This window comes from Ranitomeya imitator, chromosome 6 (genome assembly GCF_032444005.1).
Source record: "Ranitomeya imitator isolate aRanImi1 chromosome 6, aRanImi1.pri, whole genome shotgun sequence".
In the NCBI taxonomy this organism is placed as follows: domain Eukaryota; kingdom Metazoa; phylum Chordata; class Amphibia; order Anura; family Dendrobatidae; genus Ranitomeya; species Ranitomeya imitator.
In genome coordinates this window covers 376,591,489-376,616,239 of record NC_091287.1, presented here as the reverse complement: position 1 = coordinate 376,616,239, position 24,751 = coordinate 376,591,489, and the positions used below count along the sequence as shown (strand labels likewise).

Here is a 24,751-nt window from a genome sequence, read left to right as displayed (position 1 = left end):
TCTGCTTGAAGAACCTCGTATTGAAGCATTCGGGTATGAGCCTGAGCCCATTTCACCGCCGAAATACACGCAGTCAAAGATCCCAGTAGAGACATTGCGTCTCTTAAACTTAAGTTTGGAACTTCTCTTACGGCCGTGATCCTTTGAATGATCTTCTGCTTCTCTTCTGGTAGGAAGGATGACTGATCTTCTGAGTCTAGAAGAACTCCTAGGAACATCTGACGTCTTGTGGGTTCCAGTTTTGACTTCTCCCAGTTGATAATCCATCCGAGTTCCTGTAGGGATGATATTATGGCATTTACCCTAGACGTACACTGAGCAATTGAATTTCCGACTATCAAAAAATCATCTAGATAAGGCACTACAAGGGTTTCCTTTTCCCTGATATGGGCCATTACTTCCGAAACAACCTTCGTAAAAACTCTAGGTGCCATGGACAGGCCAAAGGGCATTGCCAAAAATTGAAAATGTTTAATCTGATGGTTTACCCATACTGCCATCCTGAGGAATTGCTGGTGATTTCTGTGAACTGGAAGATGGTAGTACGCATCTTTTAGATCCAAGACCGACATGTAGCACCTAGGAAACAAAAGCTTAGTTGTTGATTTAATGGATTCCATCTTAAAAGCGTGGTACTGAAGATATCTATTCAATTACACGTAAATTTATGATAGTCCTAAAGGACCCATCAGGTTTAGAGATTAAGAATAGCGGAGAATAAAAGCCAGTCTTCTCCTGATGTTTTGGTACTTCTTCAATAACTCGCTTTGTAAGCAATTGTTGAATCTCTAATTCTAAGGCCTGTTGTTGGGTCGGAGTGTCCAGTGATGTTATAACAAAATGTTTTGGGGGAGTTCTCAAAAATTCTAATTTTAATCCTGACTCGACTACTCCCATTATCCAGGCGCTAGAAGTTATCCTTTTCCATTCTGCTGAGAAGAACCGTAGTCTTCCCCCTACTGGTAGATCTGTTCTATCTGTAATTACGTCTACGTCTTGAGAAAGAGGAAGGATTTTTATAGTATCCACCTTTCTTCTTTTGGTCCGACGTCTCCCAGTCACGATTATATCCCTGCTGGTCTGACTGGAATTTTCTGAAGGGCATGCGTCTCCGGAAGGCATTCCTAAAAGTAGGATTAAATGTTTTAGGAAAACCCTTCTTTCTGTCTTCTGCCTTTGCAAGGATGTCATCCAGCACCGGACCGAATAGGTACTCACCCCTACACGGAATGGAGCATAACTTGGCTTTTATAAACATAATGACCATAGAGTAATTAAACTACATTCAGTCATGAAGTGTTTAAATGCTAATCCAACCTTTATTAACACATAAACAGTACAAAACATTAAAACAGTGCCTCAAAGTCAGATCAAAACTTTAAATTTCAAGATAAGCGAACAGAGCAGCAGGTATATCCCACCTAAATAATTAAAATTCATCCTTTATGGAATACACATTGCACATATCCATATACTGCTTCAGTGGAGCCTGGGACGAGAAATCCCGCCAGCAACCAATGTCACCCAGGCACATGCTACAAAATATTCTGTCCACCGTAGGATAACTTCCCTGTCACATTACAAAAAGGCATTGCACAGGGATAAATAAGCAATCTGTTCAATACATATTACCTTGGTTGAAACCGCTGCTCTCCTGCCTCGTGGCACGCTATATCTTGACTGCCCCGACGCGCGTTTCACGTTTCACGCGCGTCGGGGCAGTCAAGATATAGCGTGCCACGAGGCAGGAGAGCAGCGGTTTCAACCAAGGTAATATGTATTGAACAGATTGCTTATTTATCCCTGTGCAATGCCTTTTTGTAATGTGACAGGGAAGTTATCCTACGGTGGACAGAATATTTTGTAGCATGTGCCTGGGTGACATTGGTTGCTGGCGGGATTTCTCGTCCCAGGCTCCACTGAAGCAGTATATGGATATGTGCAATGTGTATTCCATAAAGGATGAATTTTAATTATTTAGGTGGGATATACCTGCTGCTCTGTTCGCTTATCTTGAAATTTAAAGTTTTGATCTGACTTTGAGGCACTGTTTTAATGTTTTGTACTGTTTATGTGTTAATAAAGGTTGGATTAGCATTTAAACACTTCATGACTGAATGTAGTTTAATTACTCTATGGTCATTATGTTTATATTAATTGTGGAGTGTGGCCCATTCACTACCTGAGGAAATGGGTTGGTGCGTGGTGTTCATTATAACTTGGCTTTTGCCTGAGCATCCCCCTTCCAGGTCTTTAGCCAAAGTGCCCGTCGGGCTGCATTTGAGAGACCCGCCGATCTTGCAGCCAATTTCAGGGAATCAATCGAGGCATCCGCTAGATAAGCCTCTCCTTCTCTGACCTGAGACAGGGAGTTTAACGATTTGTCCCTGGGTACTTTAGCTTTAAGCTGTTCTTCCAGCTGAGTTACCCAGACCATAACTGATCTTGCCGTACAGGTGCCTGCGATTGCGGGCTTAAAGGCTCCAGATGATGCCTCCCACACCTTCTTAAGGAGCATGTCAGCCTTCCTGTCTGAAGGATCCTTAAGAAGTCCTACATCCTCTAATGGTAGCGAGGCTGTTTTCGAGGTAGAGGCTACTGCCGCATCTACTTTTGGGATCTTCATCCACTGGGATAAGGTGTCATCCTCAAAGGGGTACCTTCTCTTTGCAGCCGAAGGTAAGAACCCTTTATCTAGCTTGTCCCACTCCCGTTTGACCAGCTCTTTAATGGTATCTACCACCGGGAAAGCTTTGCGACTTCTCTGGCTCAGCCCTGCGAACATGATTTCCTGGGTTGTTTTCGGTTCTTTCCTCTCCGCCACACCCATAGTCGCACGGACTGCCTTAAAGTTTCCATATTATCGGTGGCAAAGCAAGGTCTTCCCTCCTCATCTGAGGAGGATGGTGATGAACTCTCCGAGCACTCGCCCTCTTGCAACGAAGGGCTGGAATCGGATACCATTTCCATACTACTCTTCTCATGCCGCTTAGATTTAAGGGAAGATTTTATTTCTTCCCTAATTACTTCCCTCAAATCCGATACACGGAGGGGGGCCTCTTCCTCTAACGTACGGCATATACACGTCTGACATAATTTCTTTACATAGGTGTCAGGTAGTGGCTCCGTGCATAACGCACACTGCTTATGTTTAGACTTTGAGACCTTCTTCCCCTATAACAAAGCATAGTATAGAAGACAGTTGTATCAGCCAATGGCTCAGATATAACACTCACCACCGCTGATGAAAATAGAGTACCGGTTTCTGAGGGGGTGAGGTGCGACGTGACGTCGGGTTGCCAGGGTCCTGCTGCCCGCGTGCCACATCTCCACTATGAGATCTGCTGCTGCTCCTCTGCTCTGCTAGCTGTCGGTGTTCGGCGTCTCCTGTGGAAGACATGTTGCCGCACACCACTCACCAAGCGCTGCCTTCTTTTCAAAGGTCCCGCGCTCCTCCTCCCGGCCTCTTCCGGAAGTCGTTGGTTCACTTCCGGGTCATAAGCGCCGACCTGCTCCCGCAGCGTCGCGCGCGTGTGGACGACCCAGGGCGGCGTGCCTTCCCCCGGGAACGCCACTTCTAACGCTCGGCCATGCCGCTCCTTGCCAGACGAGGGGGGAAGCTGACACAGGACTTCCCCCGACGCTGCTTCCGGGCCCCCGACTCTGCCGTTCTCCCTGGACACCGCACAGAGGCTTGGCGGACCCGGGTAGGTGAACGAGACCTGTAGGCTCCCGCCGTCCGGACAGGAACCCAAACTGGAGGGCGAGGGGGACCGCCCCTTTTTAACCTGTAGGTTCCTGTCCGGAAGGTGGGCGGATCCCCTCTCTCGTTGTGGGTGCTGTCGTGGCGATAGGAAAATTATGGGATGCTTATGTATGCTTTTTGCCTTTTTTTCCACAGAAAACAGACGAAAAAACGCGAAAAATCCTTAACGTGTGCACATAGCCTTAAGGTAAGTTCAACGCATTCAGCCTGCTGCTGTTACACGTGTATTTGGCCAAGGGCTCTCTCTTGCAGCTGCCCATACACATTAGTGACAGCCAAGCGTTGGAGCATTTTCCCAAGAGGCCAATGGAGAAGCTCTGGCACAGGTTTATCTGCCGGACAGGCAAAGCGTCAGGCATTACAATTCAAGCTGCCCGAACTAAACTCCCCTAATATCTGTCAGGGGAGGATCGGTATACCCCATACACATTAGATGATTAGCCAGCCCTACTAAAATTGGTGGGTTTGGCCAACCCATCTAATTATGTCGTTTTAAAGACACCCGCCATCCTTTAAAAAAAATAAAATTAATTACTCAAAAAGATCCAGCCACTAGGTGTCTCCCTTCTGTCCACTGCAATTTGTCAACAGAGGTACTGAACCAGATCACGGAACATGGGGGCAGCCCCAAGCATTTACCCCTCAAATCCTCCTGTCGTCTAACTGGCATAACATTGGTGGACTTTCAATTCAGAGCAATTGGTCAATGACAGGTTGTACTGAATGTTGTAAAGTGAGGGGGAAGGGAGCTGGTAGAATTTTGATGAAACCAACCATGTAGAAAAAGTAGAAGGCAAATAACTTACCATCATAACTGGGACAGTTTCTGGATATCGTATGCACAAAGGGCGGTATTATTTGGTAGTTGGGTGAGGAAAAGAAGACTATACTGTTCAAAGGATCCTGCTTTTTTAAAGATTGGATCAGCAAAATCTTAAATCTTAACAAAAAAAAAAAAAAATACTAGAACTTGAACAGACCCCCTAGTACAAGTAAATGAGGTCCATTAGGAGGAATAGATCTGTATTTGGCAAAGAAGTTATGGCCGCATTAAAATCCAAGTCTAAGCAGGGGAGGGGAGTCTGAAGGTTTATAGCAAAAAAAAAAAAAGTCCCTACCAAAGCAGACATTGACATTCTGTATGTTTGATATTGGCATTTTCACTGAAATACCAAAGCAATCCATTTGTTTTTCTTGGAAACACTAAAATATGAATCATAAGAAAAAAAAATAAATCAATTGAAACGGAATGGAAGTAAAAAGTACCATAAGGTATACATCACTTTTCTCCAATGGAAAACACTAATTTTTCCTAATGTATATCTCACTAGAAAAATATGGATAGTGCAGCCATCTTGTCCGAGCTGTGGCCCAGAGCAGAGCACAGTTCAGCGCTGCAGCCAGTAGCTGGTATTCACAAGGGTGTATTCACACGAAGCAGTTATGATGCGGTTCTGCATTTCAGTTATTAAAAGCGCAATTAACACTTACAAAGGTCATTTTGCATTGCAAAACCAGTAGATTGCAGTAAAAACACACCTCAACTGCTGTGTGCGAGTCAGAATGCAACCCAACAACCGCCAAGAGTCAGAAACACAACCCAATGACCGCCAGGAGTCAGAAACACAACCCAATGACCGCCAGGAGTCAGAAACGCAACCCGACGACCGCCAGGAGTCTGAAACACAACCCGACGACCGCCAGGAGTCAGAAACGCAACCCGACGACCGCCAGGAGTCAGAAACGCAACCCGACGACTGCCAGGAGTCAGAAACGCAACCCGACGACTGCCAGGAGTCAGAAATGCAATCCGATGACCGCCAAGAGTCAGAAACGCAACCCAACGACTGCCAAGAGTGTTCTCTAATCCTGTGCAGGGGTCATTGTACAGAGAGGAGGAAGAGGAGCAGGTGGGTATAGAGTGCACAAGAAGTGGTATACAAGGCAGTAGTCTATCATGTAGCTTATGCTTGTCCATTATTGATGATTTTAGCCACAAACTTCACAAAACTGTGGTGACTTTCAAGAGACTGTCAGCACAGAATGACTAAATAACTAAGTCTCGCTGCTTAGTGCTTCACGGTGGGGCCAATCATTTATCTGCACCTTCCCACCTATTTCTGCCCACCTCTTTGATTGACAGCTGTGGCGCCATAGAGCCGGAGAAGGGAGGAGATAGACGGAAACAAAGCAGGTGGGAAAGTATGTAAATGGTTGGACCCGCCATGATACACTGAGTGCCTGTGAAGACAGAGTCCCTTTAACCCATTAGTGACCAACAATGTCTTTTACCGACCTGAGATAAGTGAATGGCACCCATTGATGGGTGAAAATGTGGCAGCTGTCGCTGTACAATATAGCTGATAACCTTCCGCATCAGCCATGATCAGTGTTGGCACCGACCATGACTGTTTAACCCATTAGATGCTGTCAATACTGACTACAGCATGTAGATGTAAATTGTCAAGGTGCTTGCTTTAAAAGCTCTTTGTAGTTTTATCCATTTATGGGGAGACAAAATTATTTAAGCCTTAATATAACCTGCCTTGTTATTCCCCTAAATTACTTACCGGTACCTCTCACTTCTGTTTTAAAAATAAAATCTCTTTGTCATCCCATTCACAAGGCTACGTATGCAGAATGCATCTTAAGCTGTTTCATCGATTTTTTTTTTTCACTATGCGTTCTTCTATAGTCGTGACCCAAAGACTGAATATCCTACTACTTTTAACCTCATCATGATTTTTGTTCATCTAAAGTGGTTAAAAGAAATAGCAAAAAGACTTAACATGTTGAAATGGATTTGCATTGTTTATTTTTTGCCGTGCTTTTCAGGCTGAAACATCCTGAAACAGACAATGTGTGCTTATACACAGGCTACGTTCACACAGATTTATTTTTACATGAATTTTTAAAGCAGATCAGATTCAAAATCCACATTGAAAAATCGCTTCAAAAATAGTCTTTGGCTACAAATTTCACATATTTACTGCAGGGCGTAATTACTTCGGACCTCCTGCAGATCATGGCAATATACAATTTTGCAGCATGTGCATGAGATTTCTTATGCTGGCACTGTCAAATGCAGCAGATTTTCCATAAGTGAAGGCATTTTGATGCAGATCCGCTTCAAAACAAATCCAAAAACTCATACTCTACAGCAATGCTTTAATATATTCTAGTCTTGTGATCCAGCCAGCTTCAGAGCAGCTGCATGACAAAGAGCTAGTAAGCGCTGTGCTCCACAACTAGACCAGTTACTGCTGTTAGGCTATGTGCCAAGGTTTTATGATGAGTCTTTTAAAGCTGGTTCACTTAAGGTACCTTCACACTGAGCAACTTTACAACGAGAACGACAACACGTGACGTTGCAGCGTCCTGGATAGCGATCTCGTTGTGTTTGACACGCAGCAGCGATCAGGATCCTGCTGTGACATCGGCTGGACGGAGCTGAAAGTCCAGAACTTTATTTGGTCATCAGGTCGGCGTGATTCGTCATGTTTGACAGCAAAAGCAACGATGCCTGCAATGTTTTACATGGAGCGAACAACCAGCAAGAACGATAAGTACGTCACTGGATCACTCCTGCATCGTTCTGGAGCTGCTGTGTTTGACATCTCTACAGCGACCTAAACAGCGACGCTCCAGCAATCTAGTTTAGGTCGGATCGTTGTCTATATCGCTGGAACGTCGCTAAATGTGACGGTACCATTAGGGGAAAAAAAGCCTAAACCGCCCCTCCCTGCAGTTAGACAGTGGGAAGTCAGAATGACATCGGCAGTGACAGTCCATCAACAGAGCAGAGCGGAAAAGAAGCTGCTCTGCCGAGGAGATGTCAGCAGAAGCAGCACAATCAAAAGCAGCAGGAGTGGTCTGTGACCACTGAGCCGGAAAAGATCGGAGCCAAGCAGATAGTCAGCAGGCCGATAAGAAAAAAAAAAAAGTTCTGCATAACCCCTTTAAGATGCATCTTCAGGAGCGCACCAGAACACAGCCCTCAGACAGACATTTCGGATCACTGGCATGGTCGCTCCTTTTCCTATGCAATGAGCAAAAAAACGCAGAAGCACCGAAATGGGTTGTGTCCAGCGATCCGGCCAGTCCTGGAGCGGTCCAGGAAGCCCTCCTTACAAAGGTAACTGGTCACTCTACGATTGCAGGGTGCAATCAACTGTACACTATACATTGAAAAATGCCTTTAAATAAGTAAATGTAAAACTTGCATGGATTTCCAAGCACTTTGCAATTTTACCAATGTCTTAACTGAAGACCACCCTGATGCAATTTATTGTCAACCATTTCTAACAAATCCAAAATACAGTGATCTTTGGCTGTCAGACAACAAGTGACAAATATTGTGGTCTATGAATAAGCCCAATCCCATCCACCTGTGAACAATGGGGCGTTCTTGTATTGGAAGACATGGCTCCTGAGCTGGACTCGGTCACACATCAGCGAGTCCTTGACAAATGGTGCAAACGTTTCGGTCACTTGTCAGATTTATTTCTCTATATTAAGCCGCGCAGTAACCGAGGTTATAAAGACTAATCAGAGAAAAGAAAATGTTGGCGCTTCAGCAACGAAGCGTCACTCCACAGAAAACAAGCCAAAAAGTGAGGCGCCCGCCGCAGGTTTCCACGAGCTCTGGGGAGTTGCCCATCTTGGCCTACAGAGACATTTATATTACCGTACTGACTTTTTTACGGTGTTCAAGAAGGAAGCTCAGACCCATCAGCAATTAAATATTAAGTTACCGTACGTTTTACAAGCACCCAGTTCCCTTTAGTGCCCTATTTTCTGAGAACAAATAATGCTTTTAAAGACATCTTACAGTGCGATAACCAGAAATATGGGAGATTTCCTACGCAGGAAACTTACAGGAATATTTACCATCTTTTAATCAGAACTGGAAAAATCTCCCTCAGGTTCATGAATCAGATTCAAAAGCTAGAAGTCAGCAAGGAGCCGATACAATGACTGATTCCACGGACTAGTAGATGCAATTCATCTTTTGTCAGGATGTGAGAATTAGGCCCTGTTATACGGCACACCCATCTATAGATAGGGCTACCTGTGCATAAATGTGCACAAAAAAGCGTATTTGTGGATCTGTACATTAATCCAAAGGGGCAGTCCATGCACTATGTGACTGCAGACCTGCGGATCCTCACAGCGCACAGTGCTAGCGCCAGGAGGTCATGTGACCACAAGTATACTTTGATTACTTCGGCCACATTCAGATTCAGCTTTGCTCACTTCACTTATGTTGTGTAAGGCCTTGCACGTCTAAAGTATGCAAAGTGCATATTTATGGTCCGCCCTCCCACCACACCGTGCACTGCCATCATTCACTAGTCACAAAGTTACTGCAGACTTCAATCACAAGCCTGGAAGAGTTGGGTCCTTTTATTAGGGAATAAAACAGAAATCTGAACACAGTCTAAAGATACAAAGACGCACAGGAAGGGGGTGGAAAAAAAACCTGGAAAACAGCAATGGAACCAGGTAAAACATGGTACTACTATATTAACCCTTTTCTTATTACAAATGAATGTATTAGTGCTGCTTCTAATAGACAGGAGACTTTCATTCACCGTTTTAATGGCATAAGATTCCCGATCAGCCTAATAATTCCCGTTCATATTGTTTACAGCAAAGTATATTAGCAAAAAAAAAAAATAGATTTAGACTTACCGGTAATTCGGTTTCTAGGAACCTTCCACGACAGCAGTATCGGAGGATGTCTCCCCGCCCTAATAGGGGACATGAAACAAAGAGGTTAAATACCCCTCCCCTTCCTGCAACCACCAGTGTTTTTTTCTGGACACAGCAGCATGTATAGTTACCACTTAAGTGCAGGAATCATCTAATAAATCAGATAGGGAGGGAAATTAGTGCTGTCGTGGAAGGTTTCTAGAAACCGAATTACCGGTAAGTCTAATTCTATTTTCTCCAGTCACCTTCCACGACAGCAGTATCGGAGTGATACCAACCGCTATTTTCTTAAGGGAGGGACAACCGCTTGGAGAACGCATCTGCCAAACGATAGGTCCCTATTGAAGCTGAGCCTGTAGTGCCTGGTGAAAGTATGAACTGACGACCAGGTGGCTGCTCTGCATATCTGCTCCGATGATGCGTTTCCCCTCTCTGCCCAGGAAGTCGAGACTGAATGGGTGGAGTTGGCTTTTAGTGAAGCTGGAGGTGTAAACTTCTGGGATGAGTATGCAAGACTAATTGCTTTTTTAATCTAATTAGCGATAATGCTTCTGGCTGCTTTCTTGCCCTTATTTCGTCCTGACCACTGGACGAACAGGTTTTGGTCCAACCTCCAACTTTCTGTCTGTTGGAGGTAGAAAAGGACCACTCGTCGGATGTCCAGGGTGTTAAAGGCCTCTTTTGGATTAGAGGGATTTGGACAGAATGAGGGTAAAATGATGTCTTGATTTCTGTGGTAGTCTGAAACTACCTTAGGCATAAAGGGAGGGTCTAATTTGAGGATTATACTATCCATGGTTATGGTCAGGAATGGCTCCTGGACTGACAAGGCCTGTAGTTCTCCTATACGCCTGGCAGTAGTGATAGCTACCAGGAAGACGGTTTTAAGGGTCAGGATTTTTAAGCTGGAGGCTGAAAGGGGTTCAAAGGGGTCATCGGTCAGACCTTTTAAAACAAGGTTCAAGTCCCAAGGAGGGGTGTGGACGTGAAGTCTCGGACGGATTCTAGTTGCCGATGTTATGAATCGTTTGATCCACCAGTGGTTTGCTAGATCTTGGTCGAAGAAACACCCAAGAGCTGACACCTGAACCTTTAGTGTACTAGGGGAAAGCCCCAGTTCCAAGCCCTTCTGGAGGAATTGAATGATCTGTGCAATATTTGGGTTGAATGGATCCGGTTTGTTCGGGGAACACCATGATAAGAATTTTTTCCATATTTTGCCATAAATGGCATTAGTTATTGGCTTCCTACTCTTTTGTAAGGTTTCAATCACGTTCTGAGAGAGTCCTCTGGCTTTCAGGATCTCGGCTTCAGTAACCAGGCTGCCAACTTCAGCTTGTGTAGGTCCGGATGAAGAAGGGGACCCTGTTGAAGAAGGTCGCGTCTTTGGGGAAGCAGAATCGGGCCTTCTGGACACATGCCTGTTAATGTGCTGAACCAGCTTCTCCCTGGCCACAATGGGGCTACCAGAATCGTTGTAACTTGATCTATCTGGATCTTCTGTAGTGTTCTGGGTAACAATGGGATTGGCGGGAAGGCATATGCTAGGGCAAACTCCCAGGGGTGGGAGATAGCGTCCAGTCCCTGCGCCTCATTTGAAGAGGTCAGGGAGAAGAAGGCGTTTGATTTTGTATTCCGATTGTTGGCGAACAGGTCCACATCGGGAGTTCCCCACCTCCGGACCAAGGATAGGAATACATCCTGGTTTAGAGACCACTCTCCTGGATGGAAGTCCCTCCTGCTGAGGTAATCCGCCTGGGAATTGTCCAATCCCTTTATATGTACTGTGGAGATGGACAGAAGGTGATTCTCCGCCCAGGAAAAAATCCTTCCAGCAGTTAACTTTAGGATGTGAGACTGAAGGATTCTCGTACGGGCTTGGGCCCAGGAGACTGCCTGGATGTTAATGAACCCAGGATTGACATAGAGTCTCTTAGAGTCAGTGTTTTTTGGCTTCTGAACCTGGAGATCCTGTGGACAAGATGAATCCGACGGTTCTAGGGTAGAAAGGACATCCTTTTCGCCGAGTCCAGAAGAACTCCTAGGAATTTCTTCCGTGGAGATGGCCGGAGATCTGATTTTGCCAAATTCGGGATCCACCCGAGTGACCTTAGAATATCGAGGACCTTCTTCAGGTCCTGATTGAGGCGTGAAACGGATGGGGCGATGATGAGAAAGTCGTCCAAGTATGGAATGACAAACCCCCTGTTGTCGGATAAAGATTACCGCTTCTGACATGATCTTGGTGAAGACGAGACTCTGAAAGGAAGGACATTGAATTGGTAATGGCTGACCCGCTTGTTTTGGGAAATTGCGAATCTGAGGAACCTGCTGTGGTCTAGGATGTATTTTGCACATGGTAGTACGCGTCCCTCAGATCCAACGTCGCCATTACCCAGTGCTGACGAATCAGCGGGATTGCTGATCTGATCAATTCCATTTTGTATCTTCGGTATTTTATTACCTGATTTAGAGGTTTCAGGTTTATGATGATACGGTGTTTTCCAGAGGGTTTTTTCACCAGAAAAAGGTGGGAATAGTGACCACCTCCTATTTCCCGATGTGGTACATGGGAAATCACCTCTGCTTGAAGCAGGCTTAGAATACCCGGCATCAGAGATTCCCAAATACCTGGAGACTGTAGGGAAGTGATGGTTAGACGGTGAAGAGGAGAACTCTCGAATTCTAATCTTAGGCCCTCCCATATGGTACGCAGGACCCCCTGATCCGTGGTGATCGTCTGCCATTGGGAGAGGAAACCCGAGAGTCATCCTCCGACCGGAGAGCAGTCATTGCTTCTCAGAGGTCTGCTGAGGTTGGGGGACCAGAATATTTCTGACTTTCCCTCCCTTGAGGTAGCTCCACCATCCCGATTTGCCCTTACCCCTGAAATGTTGTTGGGGGGCTTGGTCACGGAACGAAAAAAAAAAACGTTTCCTAGGGTTCCTTTGTTCCGGAAGGACTTTCTATCTGAGGCTTTGTCCAAGATTTCATCCAGGACTGGCCCAAATACATAATGACCTTGGAAGGGAATACCACAAAGCTTGGACTTTGAGGTAATATCGCTTCCCCAGGATTTAAGCAATAAGGCCCTTCTAGCCGGATTAGTGAGGACAGCGCCTTTTGAAGCAGTGGGAGAGAATTAAGAATCTCATCCCTAGACGTACCTTGTACGAGGTGATTCTCTAAGGTACGTAGCCATAGAAACAAGGATCTGGCTACACATGTTGAGGCCACGTTAGATCTCAGTAAATTAGTTGAAGTGACCCAAGATTTTCTCAATAAGCTCTCAGTTTTCCGATCCATGGGATCTTTCAGCTGAGAGGAATCTTCAAAGGTTAGTCCGTTTTTTTGGTTACCCTTGACAATTGAACATCTACTTTGGGTATTTCCAGTAGAGAACAGTCTCCCTCAAGGGGGAAACGATTCTTAAACTCCGATGGGACGTTTAACAACTTTTCCGGTAGGCCCCACTCATGGAGGATAAGGTTTTCGATATTTTCGTGCATGGGGAATCCCTTCACAGTCTAAGGTTTCAAACCCCCAAACATGTCATCCTGTACGGAATGGCCCTCTACCTCCTTTTCTACTCCCATGGTGCCCCTCAGCATGGAAACTAACTCTTCCATATCCTCGGAGAAGAGATATTTTTTATTGTCAGATTTGGGAGAAGTAGAACCCTCATTCTCCCAAATGTCCTCTAAACCCGAGGTATGTATCTTGCCTGAGTCAGAGTCCGAAACTACCGGAGCCATCTTCCTTTTCTTAGGAGGTGGACGCTGCGGTGTTGGGGTCTGAGAAAAGTCCGCCATGGAGGACTGAACCTCTTGTCTGATGAGGGTTCTGATGCCGTCCATGAGTGAGGGCTGTTCACTACGCAGAACTTAGTCTGTGCATGGTTGGCAGAGGTTCTTTTTATATGCGGAGAGAAGCTTGGACGCACATGCAGCACACTTGCGGCTGGGCATCTTATCTTTCCTAGGGGCAGGGACCTTGTCTCCCTAGAACGAGAGAGAAAGGGGGACTAAGTCACTTAAATTTAAATGGACAGCAAGGGACATCATCCCACTACTTACAGTAGGGGGGGCACGCTGGGCTCCGCAGGAGCAGAATGTAGGGGTTTGTCGCCGTCCATATGGTCAGTGGTCCAGATAGAGAGGGTCACAGACAGAAGGTCTTACCTAGAGGCTTCCCCAGCCAGGAATAAATACTTTACCGAGGCTCCCAGCAAATTCGGTGCCCCTCCTCCTCATTAGAGTCCGTGAGGGGGGGGGGGGGTGTCAGAGACGCCAGTCATGGCTGCCGCTGGATGTCCTAGGGGCAGGGACGTCGGACGGCGCGCGCAGGAGCTGCCGCGTAAGGGACCGAGAAAACAGGAAGTTTGGGTGCGCGTCACTTCCGATACGCGCGCGCCACCACCAGCAGCAGAAGCAGCGTGGGGGAAGGAGGAAGTCGGGGAGCTGCAGGAGGACCCCGGAGCACTACACCGCCCTGCTTTGCCTCCCGAAAAAGGCGCAGGTAGGGCGGGTGAAGGTCCCAAGTCGCGCGGTGGATGCGGAGATGGGAGCAGTCTAAAGGAGGAGGAGAGCGGAGCCCCCGACCTCGACTGCCCGGCTTCAAGGTAACAGCGCTCCCGATTGCCGGCCACGGCAGCACTATCAGAAAACCTCTTCATGCCCCATAGGGAACAGGAAAAACACTGGTGGTTGCAGGAAGGGGAGGGGTATTTAACCTCTTTGTTTCCGGTCCCTTATTAGGGCGGGGAGACATCCTCCGATACTGCTGTCGTGGAAGGTGACTAGAGAAAAAGGAACTAATTTATGCAGAATGAGCCTATTCCTATAAAGAAAAAAAACAATGACCTGTGTATCCAGCATTTTTAAAAATATTTGCAATTTTCGTTAAAGGGAACCTGTCACCAGTTTTGTGACATAGCAGCTAAAAATACCACCTTATTCAGCGTCTGCGCTGCATTCCCTACATCCTTATATAACCCCCTGACTCCCCTTGTATACTCCCGAAAAAAAACCTTTAATGTCTCCTGCGCTGTATGGTAATCTTCTCAGTCCGGTCCGATGAGCGTGTTTTCAGGCTTCTATATCACTCCCATTGCTTGCTTGTTTCATGGATGACGACTCTTACACCGTTAGATAGGAGAAAAAAGGATCATCCCCGCGCTGCTGCAAGAAGAATTTCAAAAATTGTAGAGGTTTTCAATGTGGTTTATTCTACGCGTTTCAGGGTTCATGTGACCCCTTCATCAGGACATACCACAAATATGGTACAATATTTGTGGTATGTCCTGATGAAGGGGTCACCTGAACCCTGAAACGCGTAGAATAAACCACATTGAAAGCCTCTACAATTTTTGAAATTCTTCTTGCGGCAGCGCAGGGATGATCCTTTTTTCTCCTATCTAAGTGTGTGCTTCAATCAGGTCCTGCACTGACCTGTGGATCTGCAGCAGCCGCCATTAATATATGTCCTTCCTTCAATCTCCCCAGGTGAGTAGTTCTCTTGGTGGGCAACTTTGTGTAACGTTTGATAAGACCCTATTTGCGCTTTTGTGTCTCCCTCTTTTCACTGACTCTTACACCGTGCAACATCTCGCGCCCGCTCAGAAATATTGCCTTTCGCTCCTGCGCATTATGCTTTGGCCAACTGTGGGCAAAGCAGAAAAACCGAAGTGCGCAGGCGCTGGCAAACGTAGTTGCGGTACATGAGCCAGAAGTACGTGTGTTGGTGCATAACACTTCTGTTTTTCTGCTTTGCCGGCAGTTGGCCAAAGCATACTGTGCAGGTGCAAAACGCAATATTTCTGAGCAGGCGCGAGATTTTGCACGGTGCAAGAGGCGTCATCAATGAAGTAGGACGGCAAGCAAAAGCCGATGGGAGTGATGTAGAAGCCGGAAAACACGCCCATCGGACCGGACTAAGATTACCATACAGCGCGGGAGACATTAAAAATGTTTTTCAGGAGTACACAAGGGGAGACAGGGGATTATATAAGAATTTAGGGAGTGCAGCGCAGACACTGAATAAGGTGATTTTTTTTTAGCTGCTATGTCACAAAACTGGTAACAGGTTCCTTTTATAGGGATAATGCCTGAGCTGAGCCGTGGTAGATGCCTGGGATCTCTGCTGCAAATACTGGAGAAAACACTTGTTGGATATTAATACTTTTTTTTATTATTAATATTTTGCCTAGCTGCATTAGATCAATGTATGATTTTTGGAGGTGCGGTCCATTCTCTTTTTCAGCTTATTAATACTTGTATTTGCTCCAGGTGAACACACGATAATTTGCAGAGATTGTGAGCAGAAACGTAGTTATATGTAGCTAAAGCGACTCTCCAGCCTGGCACTGAGAAGTCACCATACATCTGTCATGTAGTCGCCCTACCAGGTGCCCTCCAGTTTCCTCCCGCTGCCTCCTGTGCCAATTCGTTAATCTTGCATTCAAGAAGGTTGTCACCGTGGCATAAAACTCTGCAAATCCACAGCAAATGCGCAAGCCTTTTTACACCTGTGTTTTTGCTGCGGATTTCACTGACAATTGACGTCCGTGTGGAAAACGCTGCAGAAACGCAAAGAATTGACATGCTGCAGAAAAAAAAAAACCTCGCTGAAAATACTCAAGGAAATTTACTGATCATGTGCACAACACTTCAGGATTGTCATTGAGTAAGCTTGAATACGGATTCCATAGCGTTTTTAGCCCATTTCTGAGATGAAAAACGGGTATCATTTTAATCAGTTTAACACTGCCAACCTGACAATGCCTGTGGTTTACTTAGTAGAACCCTGCTGACTGGTTCACTTTTAAGGTACCGTCACACTTTAGCGACGCTGCAGCGATACCGACAACGATCCGGATCGCTGCAGCGTCGCTGTTTGGTCGCCCAGACAGCTCTCCAGCGACCAATGATCCCGAGGTCCCTGGTAACCAGGGTAAACATCGGGTTACTAAGCGCAGGGCCGCGCTTAGTAACCCGATGTTTACCCTGGTTACCATCGTTAAAGTAAAAAAAAACGCTACATACTTACCTACCGCTGTCTGTCCCCGGCGCTGTGCTTCTCTGGTCTGGCTGTGAGCACAGCGGCCGGAAAGCACAGCGGTGATGTCACAGCTCTGCTTTCCGGCTGCCCGCCGCTCACAGCCAGACCAGAGAAGCAGAGCGCCGGGGACAGACAGCGGTAGGTAAGTATGTAGCGTTTTTTTTTTTTTACTTTAACGATGGTAACCAGGGTAAACATCGGGTTACTAAGCGCGGCCCTGCGCTTAGTAACCCGATGTTTACCCTGGTTACCAGCGAAGACATCGCTGAATCGGCGTCACACACGCCGATTCAGCGATGTCAGCGGGACCTCAACGATCAAAAAATGGCCCAGGCCATTCCGACACGAGCAGCGATCTCACAGCAGGGGCCTGATCGCTGCTACGTGTCACACATAGCGAGATCGCTACTGAGATCGCTGTTGCGTCACAAAACTTGTGACTCAGCAGCGATCTCGCTAGCGATCTCGCTATGTGTGACGGGGCCTTAACTTTAGGCCTTTTAGAGATCATTTAATCTTCAACTTGATTAACTGTTCACAATAAGCCTAGGTTCACATTGCGTTAGTGCAATCCGTTTAGCGCAATCCGTTTAGCGCATACGCTAACGGAATGCGCTAACGCAATGTACAAAAAGGGATTGCGTTTAGCGATCCCGCTAGCACAGATGCCCATCTGCGCTAGCAAGAACGGACCCAAAAACGCTGCAAGCAGCGTTCGAGGTCCGTCAGAAAATAACGGGACATTGCTAACGCATGCCAAAAATGGCATACGTTAGCGATGCGTTAGATACATTGCGGTCAATGGGTGCGCTAACGGATCCATTACATTGCGTTAGTTGCGCTATGTAACGGATTCCGTTTGCGGCCTGCCACTAACGCAATGTGAACCCAGCCTAACAGTAATTTTGACCAGGGGTGCTGAAACTTTTTCATGCCCCTGTATTTGTTGATCTAAAGCCTCTCTCACTCCAGCTCCATTATCCACGCCCAGCCTCCTAATTCACTACTGCCTCCATTGCATGAAGTAAAGAAAAGGCATCCAGGAGCAGAGAACAGAGCTGGAGTGACAGCGGTTTGTGAACAAAAACAAAGCTGAATTACATCAATATTTGGTGGGCCCAACTCCATTTGAAATGTGTCCCCAAACTTGCAACCTCCGTTATGCTTCATGGTTGCCAGCAGACACTCATTGTGCCACTATCCACCTCTTTGGTGACATTCTGTTACAGCCAAGCATCTGCTGCCATTTTTGTGCACCACAGTTCCTATGTTTTCATGCACACACAAGCCACGTGGTCTTTTTCCCCATAGCAGGTGTGGTTTTTGACCACAATTTTTCCATGAAGACCACTTCTGGCCACAGTAGACAGGTGCACCTGGGTCCAAGGTGGTCGCTGCCAATTCTGAGGGGAAGACACTGCGGGAAATCTACACATTTTGAAAAGTGATGGCAGAACAAAGTTTTCTTTGACGACCACTGCATCTATAGTCCTCAACGTTGCCCATTTCTTGGTATCCTGTCCTTAACCCCTTTCTGACCTCGGACGGGATAGTACGTCCGAGGTCAGATCCCCAGCTTTGATGCAGGGCTCCGCGGTGAGCCCGCATCAAAGCCGGGACATGTCAGCTGTTTTGAACAGCTGACATGTGCCCGCAATAGGTGCGGGCAGAATCGCGATCTGCCCGCACCTATTAATTAGTTAAATGCCGCCGTCAATCGCAGACAGCGGCATTTAACTACCGCATCCGGCCGGGCGGCCGGAAATGACGTCATCGCCGACCCCCGTCACATGATCGGGGGTCGGCGATGCATCTCCATTGTAACCATAGAGGTCCTTGAGACCTCTATGGTTACTGATCGCCCGTCGCTGTGAGCGCCACCCTGTGGTCGGCGCTCACAGCACACGTGCAATTCTGCTACATAGCAGCGATCAGCAGATCGCTGCTATGTAGCAGAGCCGATCGTGCTGTGCCTGCTTCTAGCCTCCCATGGAGGCTATTGAAGCATGGCAAAAGTAAAAAAAAAAAAGTAAAAAAAAATGTGAAAAAAATAAAAAAAATATAAAAGTTTAAATCACCCCCCTTTCGCCCCAATCAAAATAAATCAATAAAAAAAAAATAAAATCTACACATATTTGGTATCGCCGCGCTCAGAACCGCCCGATCTATCAACTAAAAAAAAGCATTAACCTGATCGCTAAACGGCGTAGCGAGAAAAAAATTAAAAAACGCCAGAATTACATTTTTTAGGTCGCCGCGACATTGCATTAAAATGCAATAACGGGTGATCAAAAGAACGTATCTGCACCAAAATGCTATCATTAAAAACGTCATCTCGGCACGCAAAAAATAAGCCCTCAACCGACCCCAGATCACGAAAAATGGAGACGCTACGAGTATTGGAAAATGGCGCAATTTTTTTTTTTTTTTTTAGCAAAGTTTGGAATTTTTTTTCACCACTTAGATAAAAAATAACCTAGTCATGTTAGGTGTCTATGAACTCGTAATGACCTGGAGAATCACAATGGCAGGTCAGTTTTAGCATTTAGTGAACCTAGCAAAAAAACCAAACAAAAAACAAGTGTGGGATTGCACTTGTTTTGCAATTTCACCGCACTTGGAATTTTTTTCCCGTTTTCTAGTACACGACATGCTAAAACCAATGATGTCGTTCAAAAGTACAACTCGTCCCGCAAAAAACAAGCCCTCACATGGCCAAATTGACGGAAAAATAAAAAAGTTATGACTCTGGGAATGAGGGGAGCGAAAAACGAACACGGAAAAATGAAAAATCCCATGGTCATGAAGGGGTTAATGTTGAGAAATACTGACACTGTCAGAAAGGTATCCATCATGCAATCTCATCAGGGGGGCGAATGACTAATTTATTCTGCACCAGCACAACAACCCCAAGCATACAGCCAATGTTATTACGGCAGAGAGCCCTGACCTCCTCAAGGAGTCTGCCCAGGATTACATGGAGAGACAAGGATATGCACAAGTCTATATACCGTACACAGGTCTGTGGTTAGTGCTCCAAGATGTTTAGCTCACCCTCCCTGCCACTTCCTTTGTAAGCAAGTGTATCTAGAAGAACTGCTGATGGCAAATATTGATGTCATTTACCGTATATACTCGAGTATAAGCCGAGATTTTCAGCCCAAATTTTTGGGCTGAAAGTGCCCCCCTCGGCTTATACTCGAGTCACGGTAGCGGTGGGGTCGGCAGGTGAGGGGGTGAGGGCGCTGAGGTATACTTACCTAGTCCCAGCGATCCTCGCGCTGTCCCTGCCGTCCCACGGGCTTCGGCGCTGCAGCTTCTTCCTCTCTTCAGCGGTCACGTGGGACCGCTCATTACAGAAATGAATAAGCGGCTCCACCTCCCATAGGGGCGGAGCCGCTTATTCATTTCTCTAATCAGCGGTGCCGGTGACCGCTGATAGAGAAAGAAGCTGCGGCACCGAAGACAGGAGGGGACAGCGCGAGGATCGCCAGGACTAGGTGAGTATAGCATATTCACCTGTCCTCGTTCCAGCCGCCGGGCGCCGATCCATCTTCCCGGCCGGCGCCTCCATCTTCCCGGCGTCTCTGCTCTCTGACTGTTCAGGCAGAGGGCGCGATGACGCCTACAGTGTGCGCGGCGCCCTCTGCCTGATCAGTCAGAGCAGAGACGCCGGGAAGATGGAGGCGCCGGAACGAGACGCCGGGAGCTGCAATCAAGGGAGGTGAGTATGTGTTTTTTTTTCTTTATTGCGGCAGCGGCGGCACAAATTTATGTGGAACATCTATGGGGCACAGTGAACGGTGCAGAGCACCGTATATGGCACAGCACAGCTATGGGGCACAGTGAACGGTGCAGAGCACCGTATATGGCACAGCACAGCTATGGGGCACAGTGAACGGTGCAGAGCACCGTATATGGCACAGCACAGCTATGGGGCACAGTGAACGGTGCAGAGCACCGTATATGGCACAGCACAGCTATGGGGCACAGTGAACGGTGCAGAGCACCGTATATGGCACAGCACAGCTATGGGGCACAGTGAACGGTGCAGAGCACCGTATATGGCACAGCACAGCTATGGGGCACAGTGAACGGTGCAGAGCACCGTATATGGCACAGCACAGCTATGGGGCACAGTGAACGGTGCAGAGCACCGTATATGGCACAGCACAGCTATGGGGCACAGTGAACGGTGCAGAGCACCGTATATGGCACAGCACAGCTATGGGGCACAGTGAACGGTGCAGAGCACCGTATATGGCACAGCACAGCTATGGGGCACAGTGAACGGTGCAGAGCACCGTATATGGCACAGCACAGCTATGGGGCACAGTGAACGGTGCAGAGCACCGTATATGGCACAGCACAGCTATGGGGCACAGTGAACGGTGCAGAGCACCGTATATGGCACAGCACAGCTATGGGGCACAGTGAACGGTGCAGAGCACCGTATATGGCACAGCACAGCTATGGGGCACAGTGAACGGTGCAGAGCACCGTATATGGCACAGCACAGCTATGGGGCACAGTGAACGGTGCAGAGCACCGTATATGGCACAGCACAGCTATGGGGCACAGTGAACGGTGCAGAGCACCGTATATGGCACAGCACAGCTATGGGGCACAGTGAACGGTGCAGAGCACCGTATATGGCACAGCACAGCTATGGGGCACAGTGAACGGTGCAGAGCACCGTATATGGCACAGCACAGCTATGGGGCACAGTGAACGGTGCAGAGCACCGTATATGGCACAGCTATGGGGCACAGTGAACGGTGCAGAGCACCGTATATGGCACATCTAGGGGGCACAATGAATGGTGCAGAGCACCGTATATGGCACAGCTAGGGGGCACAATGAACGGTGCAGAGCACTATATGGTTCACACCTATGGGGAAATATGAACGGTGCAGAGCACTATATGGCACAGCTATGGGGAAATAATGATCTATTTTTATTTTTGAAATTCACCGGTAAATGCTGCATTTCCACCCTAGGCTTATACTCGAGTCAATAAGTTTTCCCAGTTTTTTGTGGCAAAATTAGGGGGGTCGGCTTATACTCGGGTCGGCTTATACTCGAGTATATACGGTACATTGCTTTTGTGAATTAATCTTCTATTTTGCTCACTGATAAAAAAAAACACTATTACCACTTCTATTTTTTAAAGTCTTTTTACAGCAGATTAAAGCTTTGCACTTTACTGTATATGCAGGCACTAAATGGACATATGCGGTTAGGGCACACGCTACACGCGAGCGCCGTGTATGGCCGCGCACACGCTACACGCGAGCGCCGTGTATGGCCGCGCGCGCCGTGTATGGCTGCGCGCGCACACACACACACGCGCTACACGCGAGCGCTGCGTATGGCCGCGCACACACTCTACATGTGAGCACTGTATGGCCGCACACACACACACACACACTATATGGCCGTGCACACACACACTATATGGCCGCACGCACTCTACATGTGAGCACTGTATGGCCACACACACACACACTATATGGCCGTGCACACACACACTATATGGCCGCACGCACTCTACATGTGAGCACTGTATGGCCACGCACACACACACTATATGGCCGCACGCACTCTACATGTGAGCACTGTATGGCCGCGCACACACACACACACACACACTATATGGCCACACACACACACACTATATGGCCACACACACTCTACATGTGAGCACTGTATGGCCGCGCACACACACACACACTTTTTGGCCACACACACACACACTATATGGCCGCACACACACACACACACACTGTATGGCCGCACACACACACACACACTGTATGGCCGCACACACACTGTATGGCCACACACACACTGTATGGCCACACACACACTGTATGGCCACACACACACTGTATGGCCACACACACACTGTATGGCCACACACACACTGTATGGCCACACACACACACTGTATGACCCACACACTGTATGGCCACACACACACACACACACCCGCACACACACACTGTATGGCCGCGCACACACACACACACACTGTATGGCCACACACACACACACACTGTATGGCCACACACACACTGTATGGCCACACACACACACTGTATGGCCACACACACACACACTGTATGGCCACACACACACTGTATGGCCACACACACACACACACACACTGTATGGCCACACACACACTGTATGGCCACACACACACACACCCGCACACACACACTGTATGGCCGCACACACACACACACACACACTGTATGGCCACACACACACACTGTATGGCCACACACACACACTGTATGGCCACACACACACACACACACACACACACCCGCACACACACACTGTATGGCCGCACACACACACACACACTGTATGGCCGCACACACACACACACACTGTATGGCCGCACACACACACTGTATGGCCACACACACACACACCCGCACACACACACTGTATGGCCGCACACACACACTGTATGGCCGCACACACACACACCCGCACACACACACTGTATGGCCGCACACACACACTGTATGGCCCCACACACACACACACCCGCACACACACACTGTATGGCCGCACACACACACTGTATGGCCGCACACACACTGAATGGCCACACACACACACACACACACACACTATATGGCCGCACGCGTTGGAGACAGAGGGCAATTCCGGGTGACGGCCACTGTCGCACGGTGACAGCACTACTCACTCCATACAGCGGGCTCCAGCGGTTCTCCTCGTCAATGCTCTTGAACTCGTTCTCCATGTCTCCCGCTGCCGGAGGTGCCGCGCTCACAGCTCCCCGCGCTGCCGCATTGCTCTCCGCACGGCCCCGGGTCACTGAGGCGATATTTACGGGAACAGAAGAGGAAACAAACAACAACCCGACCTGCGACACCAACCGCGGCACCGGCCTCCAAAGCCACGCCTTCTTCCGGTTAGCTCCACGCCCCATTCCAAGCATCACACCTAAGTTGGCAACCGGCTGCTGTGCCCTGCACCAATGAGCAGCGCGCTGTGACATTAGGGGCGGTTCCTGCTGATGCCCCGCCCAGTTGGAGATCCCTTGGAGTACGGGGTGAAGTATGAGCTAGCTCTGGCTGCAGGTAGAGAGCGGCCATTGCTGCCGGCTCCCTGCGCGCTCCTGGCCGATGCTGGGGCCGTTAGGGGGCGCAGTGTTGTGGGACTATCGCTGAGAAATGTCTCGGATTAGCGATGAAGTTTAGTGCTTTCATGTGGAGGATCACAGGAGGCCACAGCGACAGAACAATGTGTGGGGCTGTAAGCAGGGTGCAGTAACAGACAAGAGACAGAGCAAGGGTTAATGGTTAAAGGAGAGATAATGGGGTAGCAACTGTAAAGGTACCGTTACATTAAGCGACGCTGCAGCGATATAGACAACGAGCCGATCGCTGGAGCCTGTTTAGGTCGCTGTAGAGACGTCAAACACCGGCAACAGCTGAACGGGCGACTCACTTCTCGTTCTCACTGGTTGTTAGCTCCATGTCAAACAGCCGGAGTGTACCGATCCGACACACATCTAGGGGCCCTACGCTTGTTGCTGGCGTCTTTGCTTTTGATGTCAAACATGACGATACACGCCGTCCTGGCGACGAAATAAAGTTCTGGCCTTCTAGCTCCGACCAGCGATGGCACAGCGGGATCCAGATCGCTGCTGCGTGTCAAACACGCTGCGACGTCACGGATCGTTGTCGTTCTTGTTGCAAAGTTGCTGAGTGTGACGGTACCTTAAAACAATAGCAGTCTGATGAGAGAACGTATGGTGTCCTGTATGGTCCTCTGCAGCGGCTGAGCCCGCAACAGGGAAGGTTGTAGAATCGGCAGCGGCCGGGCGATGTCCTCAGATGGGGTTCTTTAAGCAATGGTCCATAAGCACGTGCGGCCGTAACAAGGCCACGGCACTCTCAGAGCCACATGTAAATGAGTGAGAAGCATGTGGCAGGTTAGGCCACGAAAGTCTGTCCGGTCCTCGGCCTCCTCTGCACGCACGCGGTACTCACAGTCACGGAGCGCACGGCACTTCTCTCTGCGGTGGGGACCAAACAATACAGCCCGTCGTGGCACTGATGCTCAGAGGACGGAGCACGCCGCTCACCCCGCTGCGCGCGCTTTGCTTTTTAAGGCTGGATTCACATTTGCGGTTGTGTCAGCAGCGTTTCATCCGCAATAATC

The 24,751-nt window shown here is 48.1% G+C and overlaps 1 protein-coding gene across 1 annotated transcript in view; it reads right to left on the bottom strand.

Annotated features, from left to right (window-relative positions):
• The window catches only part of PTPN2 (protein tyrosine phosphatase non-receptor type 2), a 97,509-nt gene extending 74,002 nt beyond the window's left edge, over window positions 1-23,507 (bottom strand). Inside the window, exon 1 of the mRNA XM_069731010.1 lies at window positions 23,268-23,507. Within this exon, the coding sequence (XP_069587111.1) occupies window positions 23,268-23,324 (57 nt within the window). The 5' untranslated portion in view covers window positions 23,325-23,507. The remainder of the gene's footprint in view (window positions 1-23,267) is intronic.
• Window positions 23,508-24,751: the final 1,244 nt, after the last annotated feature.